This window comes from Lytechinus pictus, chromosome 3 (assembly GCF_037042905.1).
Source record: "Lytechinus pictus isolate F3 Inbred chromosome 3, Lp3.0, whole genome shotgun sequence".
NCBI lineage: Eukaryota > Metazoa > Echinodermata > Echinoidea > Temnopleuroida > Toxopneustidae > Lytechinus > Lytechinus pictus.
The window spans coordinates 34,522,701-34,537,777 of record NC_087247.1 but is presented as its reverse complement, the minus strand read 5'-3'; the positions used below and the strand labels follow the sequence as shown (position 1 = coordinate 34,537,777).

Here is a 15,077-nt window from a genome sequence, read left to right as displayed (position 1 = left end):
TTGTACGCGTATTATTGGTTCTCATTTTGTTTTACCAAATGTGAATTGTGTTATGATTTTGCAATATTGTTCGTAGGAAATAAATGAAATTGAATTTAGTAATTGGTGACCCTTTGCGTTCCGGAGTCCTTGATAAATTTCAAAATCTAAAGTCCTTTTGAGAAAAAAAAACCAGGGGTGAATTGTGAACAATTATGATTTCTATCATAATTATAGGTGGAAAAGTCCTTCATTTATTCATAAAATAAATTGTGTGTGCGTGACTTTGAATGATTATGAGAAAAAAAATAGATGTGATAAAAATCAATGGAATATAAACAAAGCAAAATAGGAAGATGGGAAATGTAGTTGTGTTTTTACTAGATTTCAAGACCTTCGTAACCCCCCGCCCAAAAAAAAAATGAATATCAGACGATCATTAACCATGAACTTCCTCCAAAAGAAGGAATTTCATATTGTAAAATTAAATAATGATATAAGACCTTTCGCATTGAAAAGTGAATTCATTCATTACTACATTTCATAGTCCAACCTTTCATACATTTCAAAACTAGAGCAATCGATAAAAATGTGCTGTGCACCAAAATGCCACAAGCCAATAAATAGCATGAGAGTGCATGGCGGTGTGAAAAAGGTGGACTCCAAAACAAAAATTATGAAATGCTTGTACTCATATTATGGAGTGCCGTCCATAAATGCACGAGCTGACAAGGCAAAAGATAAAATCATAAAAACCCAAACCCCCCCAAAACAAAGCGCAACCAACAAATTATCGTAACTTTTGATATATGATATGGGGGAACTTATAAGAGGAATCAACATTTGATAATTAATGATTTATGTGGAAGAAAATAAACAACAGAAATTTAGAAGAAAAAAAAACCAGAAATGGAAGAAAGTTGTAATTATTTTAAGAGTAACTCAATGTCTGTAAATGTCAAATTTACAAATAGCCAATGAGGTTAGGTTGTGTAATAAATTACCAAGAATTTACAGTTTTCTCTTAAACCACACAATCCTCGGGCGGGATTAATGCATAACGCAGCTAGAACTACATTTCCCAGTGGGAAAAAAATCTTATAAAACTTTGGAAAAAGATGGCGATTTATATTTGAGCATTTAATTGTCCCTATACCCCCTTTATCAGGATGACCTATTCTGACAATTAGTATTCATCATAGTTCGTGATATCATTAATTTTTATACCATTTGGAAATTCATAACTTTATATTTATCCGATTTCGTTCCAAATTTCACATCAATCTCGGGATCAATCTGCTTTTTTTATCCTTCTTCTTTAATTTCTTTTAAAATAGCTTTGTATTGTCTTTGATTCTACTTTAAATATTTTGCATTTCGAAGTTCAACATGTCTTTTAATTTCAAGTTAACGATATGAAATAAAGTCGGGACATATATCAGTCCAGCAGAGATATTTCAAACCAAGATCTATTTTGATAGCTTTTCAATACTTGGCCAGCAAATGGCGCAAGATTATTGAAGTGTTCTGCCCTACTTTTCCAAACCGTCTTAACAAACAAGGGTAATGTAACAAGATTTAGTGACGGCGGTTTCCTGGCAAAACAGTACAGCTCACCTCCCAGTCTAGTCAAGAGCATAGTTGTTGTTTTTGTTATATACATAGTATTAGGAGTGGGCTATACATGGGTCAAACAATGCTTTTTTTGTCATTTCAATTTGGCAACAGTTTTTTTTTTTCCTTGTAATGTATCTCAACATGAAATGACAATATTTTTTGTCTCGGGTCCGAGAAAAAATTGTGCCGGGCAAAAATAAAAAATGGCCGCCAAAATCGGTTTTGGCCACAACTTTTTTATTTGGTGGTCTTTTTCTCAGGTTTTGGTGTCTATTCATATGTTTTTTTTTTGGGGGGGGGCAGGCAATTTGCTTTTCCTATAAGTAGTACTTATAAACCATTATTTATAGAGTTAAAAGGAAATATTACCTAAATTTACAAATTTTTAGAGCCTTTTTTCAGCCAAAAAGTAGGTTTCATCATCCAGGGGTCTTGGATATTTATAGATGATACGAGTTCAACAATAGCAAGCAAATTGATATAGCTATATTGCATTTATTCCTCCACTTTGGGTTTTACGGATATTTGCGAAATATATCTTATTAAAAAAAAAAAAAAGCCAATTATCTACTGGGGCTATACAGTATACAATGTACTGTACATACTGCACTGCATACATGTATGTCCATGCATTGACCACCATGACATTAACAAGGCATGTATATAAATTATAGTGTCCTAGAAATGAGCTCTTATGTTTAGAATTAGATGCCTCAGAAATTGAAGATATGTTTAGTCTCAGAAATTGAAGACATGCTTTGTCAAATTTGCTAATTCAGGGGCGGAGAGAGGTATTTATCAATAACAATGGATTATAGTCAACCTCACACTATGGCATAATACACTGTAGCTATTCTGGGCCCGTTGCATAAAAATTTACCATTATGTTAACTTTGCCATCCAAAGGTAACTTGCAAGGAATCCTTGATTCAGATTGGCTGTTGATCAGCGTTACCATGATAGTTACCTGACCCCATAAACCTAGGCTGGTTAGACACCACAACCAGGTAAAAAAAACCTCCAAATGAAGAAGATATGGCTAAAAATGTGATGTACGTATATGATATACATGTGTTATTATGTGCAATTTACGTTACATCTGGTTTCATCATGTACATCAGCTGACAAGCAATCAAATTCACAATCTAATTCTAAACCTCAGGAGTTCACATCTATGACACTATAGTAGTTTATAGCATACAGACCTTGTCATATGTCATGGTGGGCAATGCATGGATATATGCAGTGTAGTATGTACAGTGCATTGTATACAGTATTACCCCTATGGATAAATGACATTTTCTTTTTATTTGATAAGATATATTTCGCAAATATCCGTAAACCCCAATTTAGAGGAATAAAGGATATAGCTACTGGTATCATCTAATATCCAAGAACTACAAGACGATGAAACCTGCTTTTTGGCTAAAAAAAGGCTTTGAAAGTAAATTTAAGTAAAATCACCTTATAACTCTACAAATAATGATTTAAAAGTACTAATTTTAGGAAAAACAAATTACCCGCCCCCAAAAACATATGAATAGACACCAAAACCAGAGAAAAAGACCACCAAATAAAAAAGTTGTGGCCAAACATGTGATTTTGGGGGGTTTTGGCGGCCATGTTGGATTTTGGCCTGGCACACTTTTTTATTGGACCCGAGACAAAAAATTGTCATTTCATGTTGAGATAAGGTAAAAGGAACACAAAAAAAACGTTGCCACAGTAAAACCCAAAATCACCCATTTATAGCCCACTCCTAATAATATGAAACAATTATTGATCAGTTAAAAATAATCCCTTTTGCTTTCACAACCGAATTCAACTTCAAATGCAAATTACTAATACTCATTGTACTAAGTACCATAAGGAGCTGAACCAATGATCTTGATTGTCTGTTGTGAGTTTTGCAATAAAATGCTACTTTATATATTTTTGTAAAACCTCCTTTATAATACCCCTCTGTATGCATGTTGTGATTTTTTTTTGTACAAGTTGTGAGCATTAAACGCTTCTGGTTTCATGATACACTTGACTTACAGTTCTCTTATCATTTTTCCATGCATCGAGAGCAAGGCAAGATGAATTATTTGAACTTTTATACCCATTGTTGTAATATGGAGTCAAAGTCAGGTGATGAGAGCTTGGCTACCAATGTAATAAATGTTTATCAACAGTTTAATGAATTAGACGTACTGATCACTTCACCGATTTATTCAAACACTTTTAAGAAGAAAAATCATTCCCATCTGGGCATTCATTATCCTTGCTTTTCAAAGCCACTGCATTTTTTATCTTCATTTAAGAAAATTTACACAGAGCTACTAATGATATCATGTTCAAGAAAATTGTATTTGCATGTATAAACATCAACCAATTTTGTAGACCTACATGTTATCTTTCTTATTTGGTGAAGAGAATTAGTACAATACATATCAATTATGTTCAATGAAATACATGAATTATAAATTACATGGTGTTCCTTTAACGTGGAAATTAATGAATTATTAATGAGAAAAGGAAGATGATAAACATTATGAGAAGAAAACAAAATGTCAAGGTCCTGATTCCACTCAATTACTTGATGCAGAAATATAGGCAAGATATACTCTCACAAGCATGAGATATCATAATTGATATGTTCAGCTCTACAATTAAAATAACATACCAATATTTAATCCCGATGCATTTGCAATACATGATTATAAATATATATTTCTATGAATATTTACAAACTTAATATAAACATGGATCAACCTATAAACATAATGTGTACTGGTGAATCAATTAAAAAATATATACATGTACAACAATTTGAAACATTTGTGAAAAATTGAATATATCTCAAGTCTTTATACATCATACATGTACTTTTCCATTTTTCAATACCTTAATTCTACCAGAAACCAAACATTTTTTTCTTCAGTTTTTTGTAAATTAATTCACACTCAGTAATTTCAATGTACATACATGATGTGTTACGAGGAAAAACTTTACTTAATCTCTGTGACAATTTGTGATGCCGTTGCAGTCAGACAATGCAATCATTGTGCAAACCTTCCCACTTCCAATTCTCAGACAATTTTCAAAAAGTCAGACCTTAAATTTGGTTGTCACCTTGGACCTATCCACTGGTGGATCCAGGGGGGGGGGGCAAAGCACGGGCCCGCTTTGCCCCCCCCCCCTTTGAGAGGCACAATTTTAAATGCCATTAAAACAGAAGTGTGCCCCCCCCCCCCCCCCCGCACTTTGAAAGTGAAGACCTTTTTTTTTTGCTTGTCAAAGTTTTCCTTGGAAAAATCCTGGATCCGCCCCTGAAACTATCTACAACTTTTATCTTCAAAAAAAAAATTTGCATCATGACTGAGTTATTTCAAATTTCACATACAAATAGTAATTATACTATTTTTTAAATTTTGTTTTAAAGATTCAATACAATCAATCCATAATTCCACCAGTTTGAAACTCCTCTAAAACAAACACAGAATCAAGTAATTTCATATTGTCTTGCTTTCGTTGTCGCCTGCCTCGAAAAAAAAACCCTTTACAGGAATCCAACCTTGTTCGTAAATTGTTGTGTGAGCAAGGAAAAAAGTAAAACAGAGTGGTGAAAGTTTGAAAGAATTCGGACAACCATTAGGAAATTTATGGCTGTCTTAAATTGAAAAGACTAAGACTACATGAATGTGAATTTTAAAATTGGCAACTGGGTAAATAAATTATGAGAAATGGTAGGGACAATCTCACCAGAGATCATGTTTTATCAAGAATTTGTGGCATTCTCCTAAGTACCTATTCCCTCGGCCAGTAATCAGAATATTACACAGGTAGCATACCGCTGGATGTTATCATGAAAGAAAAACATAAATTAAAGTTAAACTTTAAACAAGTGGAACGCCTCTGGCTGTCTTGCCTGCATTACGCGATTCAATATAGCAGCAGTGCTGACTTTGAAAACAGCTATTGAATAATTACTAACAAAACAAAACACTCATATGATAATTATATACTATGTCTATTGACCCAACATGACCTTTGACTATGATCATGTGACCTAAGACATGTGCAAAACAATCATTCATACTTGAGTACCCTTATATGATATATCGATGTTTCATGAACTAGATGTACATGTGTAGATCCATATAAGTTCTGATGCCAATTCAACAAATACCCCCAACATGGCCAAAATTCATTGACCTTAAATGACCTTTGATCTTGGTCATGTGACCTGAAACACACACAGAATATTCAGGAATACATGGTTACTCCTATGTCCAAGTTTCATGAACTAGACCTATAAACTTTTAAAGTTATGATGATAATTCCACAAATACCCCCAACATTATCAAAGTTCGTTGACCCTAAATGACCTTTGACTTTGGTCATGTGACCTGAAACTCACACAGGATGTTCAGGGATACTTAATTGCTCTTATGTCTATGTTTCATGAACTAGATCCATAAAATTTCAAAGTTATGAACTAGGTCCATATACTTTCTAAGTTATGAGGACATTTCAAAAACTTAACCTTGGTTAAGATTTCCATGTTGACGACGCCGCCGTCAGAAAAGCGGCGCCTATAGTCTCGCTCTGCTATGCAGGCGAGACAAAAACATGACATTTTAGACATTTTATGTATTGGAGTAAATGGAAGAGTAGTACTTGCCTTACATCACTATGACATCACGAATGGGGCCGATTTGAAGTCCCCATACATGTAGGTGTGAATATCAATTTTTACACCTTTAAACATTCATAAATTTCTTTTTGTTTGTTAGTGTTGATAAAAAATTCACCTACCTATTGGTCTGATTTTTGTCCCCTAATAGCTCCATGATACAACTGTTTATTTGGGTTGGATTCTAAATACTCTCATTATGAATTACACTATTCCTGACAAAGAAAGAAAGAAATTGACCTATCATTAGATGCTCTCACTATATTTATTCTGTATCTTCAAATTCATGAAATTGTAATCACATTTGAAAATCTTTTAGAGGCCATCTTGCAAGTTGAGAAAAAATTATACTGCATCATAACTTAGCAATCAAATACAACCTAAGTGATAATGCAACCTTACATTATACCCCTCTTGCATGAAACCTATTATTAGAATCCATCAGGCCCAAGTGAATCTGTTTTTATCAGTGACTCACAACTACAACATGACACATATAATATATTGGACTCTCAATTATTTTTAATATCTTTAATCATTTTATTTTTTAATATCTGTTAAAGTTGAAATCAGATCACTTACATGCAAGATTAAAATTCTCATTGTTTAATAAGCATCTGAATGTAAAAAGCTACAATTATTTCCCAAACATGATTACGGGAACAGAAAATTCACCTCCACTATGTTATAAACTCACTGGGAATATTTGGGTTGTATCAACTAGCACAAGGCTAATGAAAGAAGACATGAGAGAAGTTGTGTGTACTAAGTAACTGACAGACCACTTCATAAAATGGCCCTAGGTATATCAGAACATTTCGCACTGTTTAATACACAAAGCATCACAAACTAATCAGAGTGACGACAGACCGTATTGATAATTATGTGCAGATAATCCAAAATTCTATTGCACAATCAACTGCTAAACTGTGTTTTTAGAGGAATGATCCCTCATCAAGATTCTCAAATTATATTTGCTTTGGTAAGTTTAACTTACATGACAAATCCTTTTCTTTTTCAACCCAAATATTACAGGAAAACAATTGCATTTGTAGTAATGTACAAATAAGTTCATTTTCTAAGAGCTAACAGCATTAGATGTTGAAATATTATGAACATCTTCAGAGGGTGGGAGATTTCCATCAGGTCAATCAGATGAGGGAGGGGTGCTTGCAATGAGAGGCATGTATAGTCTATAGACACAGACCCTGATTGACACTTTCATCAACAGGTGGGTCATGAGACAAGTCTAGCACTTATTACAACTTACCCATAATAGTAAGGTTGAGCCTTCAGTGCAGTCCTGTTTTATAGTTCATTGCGGCTGCTAATTCAGACTACTTCCCACAAACAAGGAAGGGGGCGGGGTCCACCTGCAGTGCAAACTATAGCATTTATGGGACAGTGTCTCAAAATCTTGGTACAGTGTAGCCCCTCACAAAGCTCTTGTCGTGACCATCTGAGCCTGAACTACTGAGTTTTGTCAAACTTTCCTTTGTTCAGGTGTACCACTACGTTCCAGTAGGTAATGGATAGATGCATCATTTATCAATGCCCTACTACAGAACCGTGCAATAGATGTCCATTTGAAAGGAAGATTTCAGGTTTGTAGATATTTTTTCATACATTCTGGTTGGTCTCAAAATCAGTGACGGGCACAAATGGCTCAAGGTCTCTTTTCATCTGTGTCACATAGTAGTGGAATGGCTCCTGATCATCACTTTCTTTAGTCATGGTCATTTCTAGGAAGAGAGAGAGAGAGGGTGGAATATAACGTACTACTCATAATAATATTTATGATTAAAAAACAGGTACGTCTGTAATTTTGTCATGACTTTAAAAAAATGCCACAAGAAAAAGGAAAAGGGAAAATTAAAGAAAATTTTTCATATAGTATTGATAAAATGCAAAGCTGATACATTTAAAATAATAATAGGCCTTTACTTTTTGAGTTAGTACAATCAAAATGTCTCTTTAAACAAGTGCCCCCCCCCCCCTTCTCTCTCTCTCTATTAAAAGCAAAGACCTGCACTAAAACACTTACCTTTTTGTAGGGGTTACTATTCCCCCAAATGACAGGAAGCAAACTATGGTAACAGATATGCTTGATTAAAACAATAAGAAGTATTCAATAAGAACAAAGTTTCAGAGGGAGTTTGTGAGCAAAGGTTACCCCCCTTCATCCATGTTTCTTACTGTCTTTATTATGACTTATTCTCCAGGAAAATGTGAAGGACTGCATCCCTACTGTTGCTGTTCCAGTGTTGTACAATACAGGGTCATTCAAAACTGGAATACATTTCAGTCAATACAGTCTTTCACAGCTGAGAGCATTGTGAGGCAACAGGGAAATAGTGTTAAGCATCATGATCTATTGAATAAACTGATAGTTTTTTATGGTATTTTTCAATAGAAAATTACTCTTCAAGCATTTCTGAGTTGTCAAAAGAGCCAAAAGCTCATATTCACCAATCACCATGATTTCTTAAGCAGAAATTCTATACAGCCTATGGTTCTGAAATAAGAAATATAATACTAGAAAAGAGATAATACAGGATATTGGAATCAGGGACGAGATGAATAAAAGGTGACATGAAATAAAAATTAAGAAATTATATCCAGTGCACTCATCTAACAAAGAAATGCGATTGTTCGAATCAATATGAAATAAAGATAGCCAACAGAGCAAACTCTTTGTCAATAAGAGTTATGAAACTTTGATAAGGGGTCAATAATACAAATCATCCTCAAGGATCATGTAACATTCTAATCTTTAATAAGTGTAGTAGCCTTTGAATTGTTTTTATCTGTTAATTATTTGCAAGAAATTGAATTTGCATTTTTGGATATGTAAATCACCCTAAAGGAGTTTGTTTCTTTAAAGAGGACCCTTTGAACATTGAACTGAAAATTAATTCCAGTAGTGGTAAAAAAAGGTGAATTCAAACAGAATCAAGCAAAATGACCAGTCAGCATACAGGTCCCAAACTCTTGCATGGACAAAGGAAATTTAACTGCTTAATTTTTAAACCATCTATCCCATGTCATTAATGTAGTAAATCATATAAATATGTTAATACAGTAAAGTTTGTTTGATATCTTTCATAGGTTAAGCATTGAAGTGGTTAGAATCCTCAGTTTTTTCCACTTACAGGGCTGTGTTCAGGCCGACCCTTTTTCAATACATTTGATCGGATTGCAAGAATTAGCAAAATTGGCATTCTGACTGCAGACAGATCTGTTTCCAAGCAACAATCGATATGTGCTTTGTCTGTCTACTCATGATGTTAGATTACATTTCATTATTTCATGTTGGTTTGCATAAAGCTACTATGTAAAAACTTCAGAAAAAGGCGCCATCAGAAAAATGGTGCCTTTAGTTTCACTCTGCTAGACGAGATAAAAATAAAAGAAGCATAAAGGTGAAGAATTTGCAAAAATCTGATGGATAATAGAAAAAGTTATTCTTTTTACTTTTTTTTCTTTCATCACAGGCAACTACATGTGTACTCTCTCTTACTTGTCTGTCACAAAACAGTGAAGACTTCACCGGCTGGCCCTGAGAAAACGCATCGTCTTCAAAATACTTCTTTTAGTCTTTCATATTGTCAATAGAACTTCCCCCAGTTACATTAAATCTTAGAATCATAACTACCAACCCTCACGAACCTTAGGGTTTGTATCTTTTACAACTTCTGTTTTCAAAAATATCATGGGGAGTGGGCCTTTGCTCATATGCAGGGCCGACCCTGTAAAATTCTTCTAGAGTTTGAAGACCTAGATGTCAGCAAACACCTTCAGGCTCAACCTGAAGACATAGAATTACACTGGTGCCTTTCAACAGATAATGTATTCATTGTGAAGTTTGAACCTGTAACATATAAGTCTTTTTCCCCTCCTATTAGCTCTGAAACACCTGGAGCATCTCATTAAGATGGAAAAAGCACTATACAAATTTTATGTATCATTTTATTATTATCGTTGTTGTCGAAACAAAATTATGACTGTTATTCTTTGACTTTGACATATTAAAAAAATAATAATAATCCTACACTTACATGTTTTGGGGGTTTAACTGTTTGTTTTTTTAATCAACTCAATGTCAGGTTTAGGTCCCCCTGGTATCTGTGTTACACAATATGAAGCTCATGAATCTGAGCTCTTACACAACAAACAGACAATGGGTTGAATAGGTGAGGAAAATATAACTTTGTATAAAGGTTAAATGGTATTTATCACCAAGCTACAATAACCCACCCACATATTCCCCATGGTAACAACAGTGTAAGATATTTCAACTGTTAAGCATGTAGGCACTTCACACTCCAAGTCTCCCTTCATTTGTTTGTTGGTTGTCATTTTTTAAGTTCAGAAATTAACTGTATGTACAAGCTGTTAAAAAGCATAAAATAAACATGAAAATTAAATATGATTTTCCTGGATTCTATAATTCAACATGTTTCTTCTGTCTATCTGCAAAATGTAGTAAATGGTTGCTCTCAACATGCTGGAGAAATAACCCTGATTTTGCTTTCATTTGTAGCCTACTTCTGCGCTAACACAACCCATAGTAACAATCTCTTTGAGAATTAACTTTTCTTTCTTCATATCCCTATCATTATTTGTTGCAGTATCGTAACAGTATAATTAAGCTTTGACCCACCTGTAGTTTGGTTGATACTCTCAGTCTCAATGAAAGGTCTTGATGTGAGTTGGTATACTGAACTACTCTTATCACCTCTACCTCCACACTGCGCTGTCAATCTCCACACACTTGGTAACTGACTAAAATCAAACAAAAGAGAAAACAATATTTAATGAAAGCATGACAAATCTTATCCCTTATACACTGTGATTTCAGACATGATGATGGTGTTAAATATGCAAAATAATCTACCAAAGTAAGATAGAACACTAAATGTATGTTCTTGAAAGATCATCGCAATGACAAGAAAATTTGAAAGAAAATTGAAAAAAAGAAACACTGAAAACTTAATTTAAAAAAGAGCCTTAAAAAAATGAAAATAAATAATTACTCATGACATTGAATTTAAACTTTTGCTTAGTTTCCAAACATGGACAGTGTGCAAAAGAGAGAGCTGATGATGTCACACTTTCCTTGTGTATAGTATCACATTAAATAAAACACAATATGAAACATTCTCTCCTCATTTTTCTCCTCAAAGAAAAATATCATCATGGTTTTAGTTCTCGTAATTTCCATCCGGTATATTCACATCTTCAGTAGATAAAAACTATCAGAATCAAACCTCTAAAATTTCATTTTAAATTCAAACACAAACAAGTTGTATAGAACTCTCAGTACAATCAACACTGAAATTCAAATCTAAATACATGATTGTGAAGATGTAGGTATGCATTCCTATACATTCAATTCATCATTTACTTTTATATTCCTTAGTCCATGAAATAGGTGTACTATAAACTGCCTTTTTAAACTCAAACTGCAGTCTCCCTCCTTAAGTTTTTCATCCTTGCAAGCCCAGTATATTTAATCCAATAATAATGCTTCAGCAGAAGTATAGGGGACATGCACATACATGTAATTGCACTCACTATACATTTACCAGGACTGAAATCATCATTCAAAGTTTGAATATCCTTTTCTAAATTCATGGTTTCATTTATTTTGACCAAAGCTATAATTTACACGAAGATAAAAATTAAGTATCTGAGTAAGCAACATTAGGTTTGAAGTAGAGAGTATTTTAAATAAGAAAGCAATTGTAAAATGCATAGTAAACCATCTACTTGGATGAATAAACCAATTCCAGAAATGATATTGAAGATTGTGTAAAGTTTAGTGCCTTGTGATGTGATGCACAATTATTATTTCTTGTACTGCACTTTTCACATTAGGTCAAAAGTGCTCACAGATAGAACGTAATTATATAATCTGAAAACTTCAAAATACAAAAAAGATTGGGTTTTAATGCCTCTCTGAAAATTGCTAGTGATGGAGACTGGTTAAATGTAAGTGGCAATGACACAAGTAACCAAAATTTGAATCCATTATTAAATCTCACTTTTTTCCCCTTCAGGGAAGACATTAAAATTCTACTAATAAGCAGGATTAGGCATACATTTTTGTCGCTTTTTACTATAATTACTTTATTAAAAATTTATTTAATTTTCATGTGCATGAGCTTCCCACTTTCATTGATTCATTTACCCAATGCCATGCTTATGACTATAATTAGGTATTTTTTTTTTCACTATTGTGTATCTAATTAATTATCTTTTGGGGTGTAGCTGATGAACTGATTGATTACTTACTGTAGGTACATACATACATAGATCTACAGAGTTGTATCATCACATGTACAGGACTTAATGGGGGAAGAATTCACAACTTGTCCAAAACCATCTGCAAAATCATCCTAGACCTTTTTAACAAATTCTTATTCATTTCAGTTATGATCTCATTGCTTTATTGCTTTCTTGTACTGCAATTTTAGCAGGTGTTTTGGATACTTATAGTTCCATATGCTGAGCTGAATATATGATGCAACTCGGTCTTAAGGCGCTGGCTGATTAAAGCAGTTGTGTCCATGCGACCTTTTCATCGGATTATGTAGAAAAAAATATGCAGTACACAGCCTACACAGTACGCCCCAGGGTAGGATCCAAAATAGGGAGGAAGAAAGGAGGTTTTCTTTAAACACATCTGCTTCTAGTCGATATTGTTGACGCAGAATGATCCCATCAATTCATTAAACACTCCATTTCTAATATCCCACTATCATGGTAAATGGGATGAATATGACAGTTTTGAATATAGAATGTATACACAGCAACACTGCACGAAACCCACAAGAAACATGATTTTTAGCTCTCTAGTGATAATTATTGATTTTTATTTCTTCCCACAACACCACTAGAGGTGTGCGGTGAGAAAATTTTGATCAATGCAACAGAAGATGCTGACAACCATTTCCTCCTAAGCCTATATGTATATGCCTAAGGAATATGAATAAATGAGGAAAAATCACTCTACCTAGAATTAGATACCTAAACATTGATTTTATTCCATGTAAATTTCCATTTAGTGCTTATGATAGAAGGGGAAAAGACAGAGAGGAAGAGAAAGAAGGGAGAGTCTTCATAGTGGGGAAAGGAGAGAAAATAGAAAAGATAACAGGAATGCAAAAGAAAGATTAAGGAGGCAGACATGGCAGTAAGAGTGAGAATGACATTGCCAGAAATAGAGAGAGAAAAAACAACACACACAAGATAACAGAAGAGAGAAAGAGACATATTATATATAGAGATTTAAAAAAAGAAAAATCAGTTGAATTCCATGGAAATTCTCGATTCAGTTCACCATCATCTGTATTTCTATCAGGGTTTCAGCTATTGACTGATCTAACATGACACCAGTGTAATACAACCACCTAGCAAACAAACCATATGCTAGTGTAAGTAACAGCGATCTAACAAGCATCCTGGATGACGGGGGCAGTGTGGTAATAGATGGTTGGATGTGAGTGGCATGACTTCTGTTCTAGGGTATCAAATCAGACACTCTTGGGTCAAACTGCTGTTACTGATCACTGCATCTCTGCTCAGCCCATTTTCTTGTAAAACACTCCTGCCTGGGATACACCCACACACCATCCCTAAATGCCATATTGATGGCAAGGCAGTTGTTTGTCAAGCACCATGCTCATTATAGTCTATGAATCATAGCATTCAGTTACAGCAAACTCGCCTCTAACGCTGAAACCAAATACATATGAATCTTGCACGAAGGGCTATGTCGTGAAAGTTCTACATGTACAAGAACATTTGTGTAAAATAGTTTCTGAGGCGTTTGCCCTGGAGTATCAATGCTCTGATGGAAAATATGCAAATAATCCCAAACTTAAACCCTAGCACTAGCCATTATCATAATCCTTGTATTTTTGGGAAGGAAGAAACCAGTAAAACAATAAATTGAACTCTTATTATTTTAGAAAAATTAAGGCACGGGGATGGCACATATAAATAATTGTATAAATAAGGAAATCATGTGATATTTGCCATTTTGTTCTATTGGTGTGTTGCCGAAATCTATAGAAAAGATAGAATGCATACTTCGGTGGTATCCTGACACAAGAAAGTGTTACAGTAGAAAAATTCATGGAAGTACATAAAACTGTCCATTACACATGACTGGTGACCTTTCCTGTGCTAAATCATTTCTATCAAATAATTCATATTCCCATCAGCTTGAGATGAAATGTTATTATTTTTAAATTAAAATTATCATTGTTACAGGTATTCAAATGCACACTTTGCTATTGTCCAGACTTGATTAGTTCTAATTATAGAAAGTTAACTCCACCTACTTTATGATAAAACAAACATTTGGGCTAAAAAAAATTGGCACCAGTCACGTACAAAGTTGTGCATAACCTATGAGGGGCTTAATGAAACAGCCCCCAGCCACCTTAAAATGTCAATCTGCCCACATACCCAGTACTCTAATTAATAATCAAAGGCAAAAACATTCAATCTCTTTTACTAAGACTAATAGCATATTAGTAATTCAACAGGGGAGTGTTATGTGAATTCAATGAATTAAAATTATATTGGACTGAATTAAATTCCGAGTGAATAGTGATTATGGCATAAAATTGGAATGAGATGACATTCTAAAAATGGTAACTAGTATTTCTGGATCAATACTCTTTTAAGGCTTTAAGACTCCCACACAATTTTATCAAATGGTGACATGGAGCAGAATGGGGAAGAAATACCAATCAGTTTGGGGATTCAGCAAGAGTTAAATGACTAC

General features: G+C 34.0%; 1 protein-coding gene across 1 annotated transcript in view; it reads right to left on the bottom strand.

The window, feature by feature from the left end:
- Nucleotides 1-3,930: 3,930 nt before the first annotated feature.
- Nucleotides 3,931-15,077, bottom strand: part of LOC129256354 (protein zwilch homolog) — a 33,080-nt gene continuing 21,933 nt past the window's right edge. Inside the window, exons 13-14 of the mRNA XM_064096886.1 lie at nt 10,941-11,062; nt 3,931-8,019 (exon numbers count right to left, since the gene is read on the bottom strand). Coding sequence (XP_063952956.1) covers nt 7,898-8,019; nt 10,941-11,062 — 244 coding nt within the window. The 3' untranslated portion in view covers nt 3,931-7,897. The remainder of the gene's footprint in view (nt 8,020-10,940; nt 11,063-15,077) is intronic.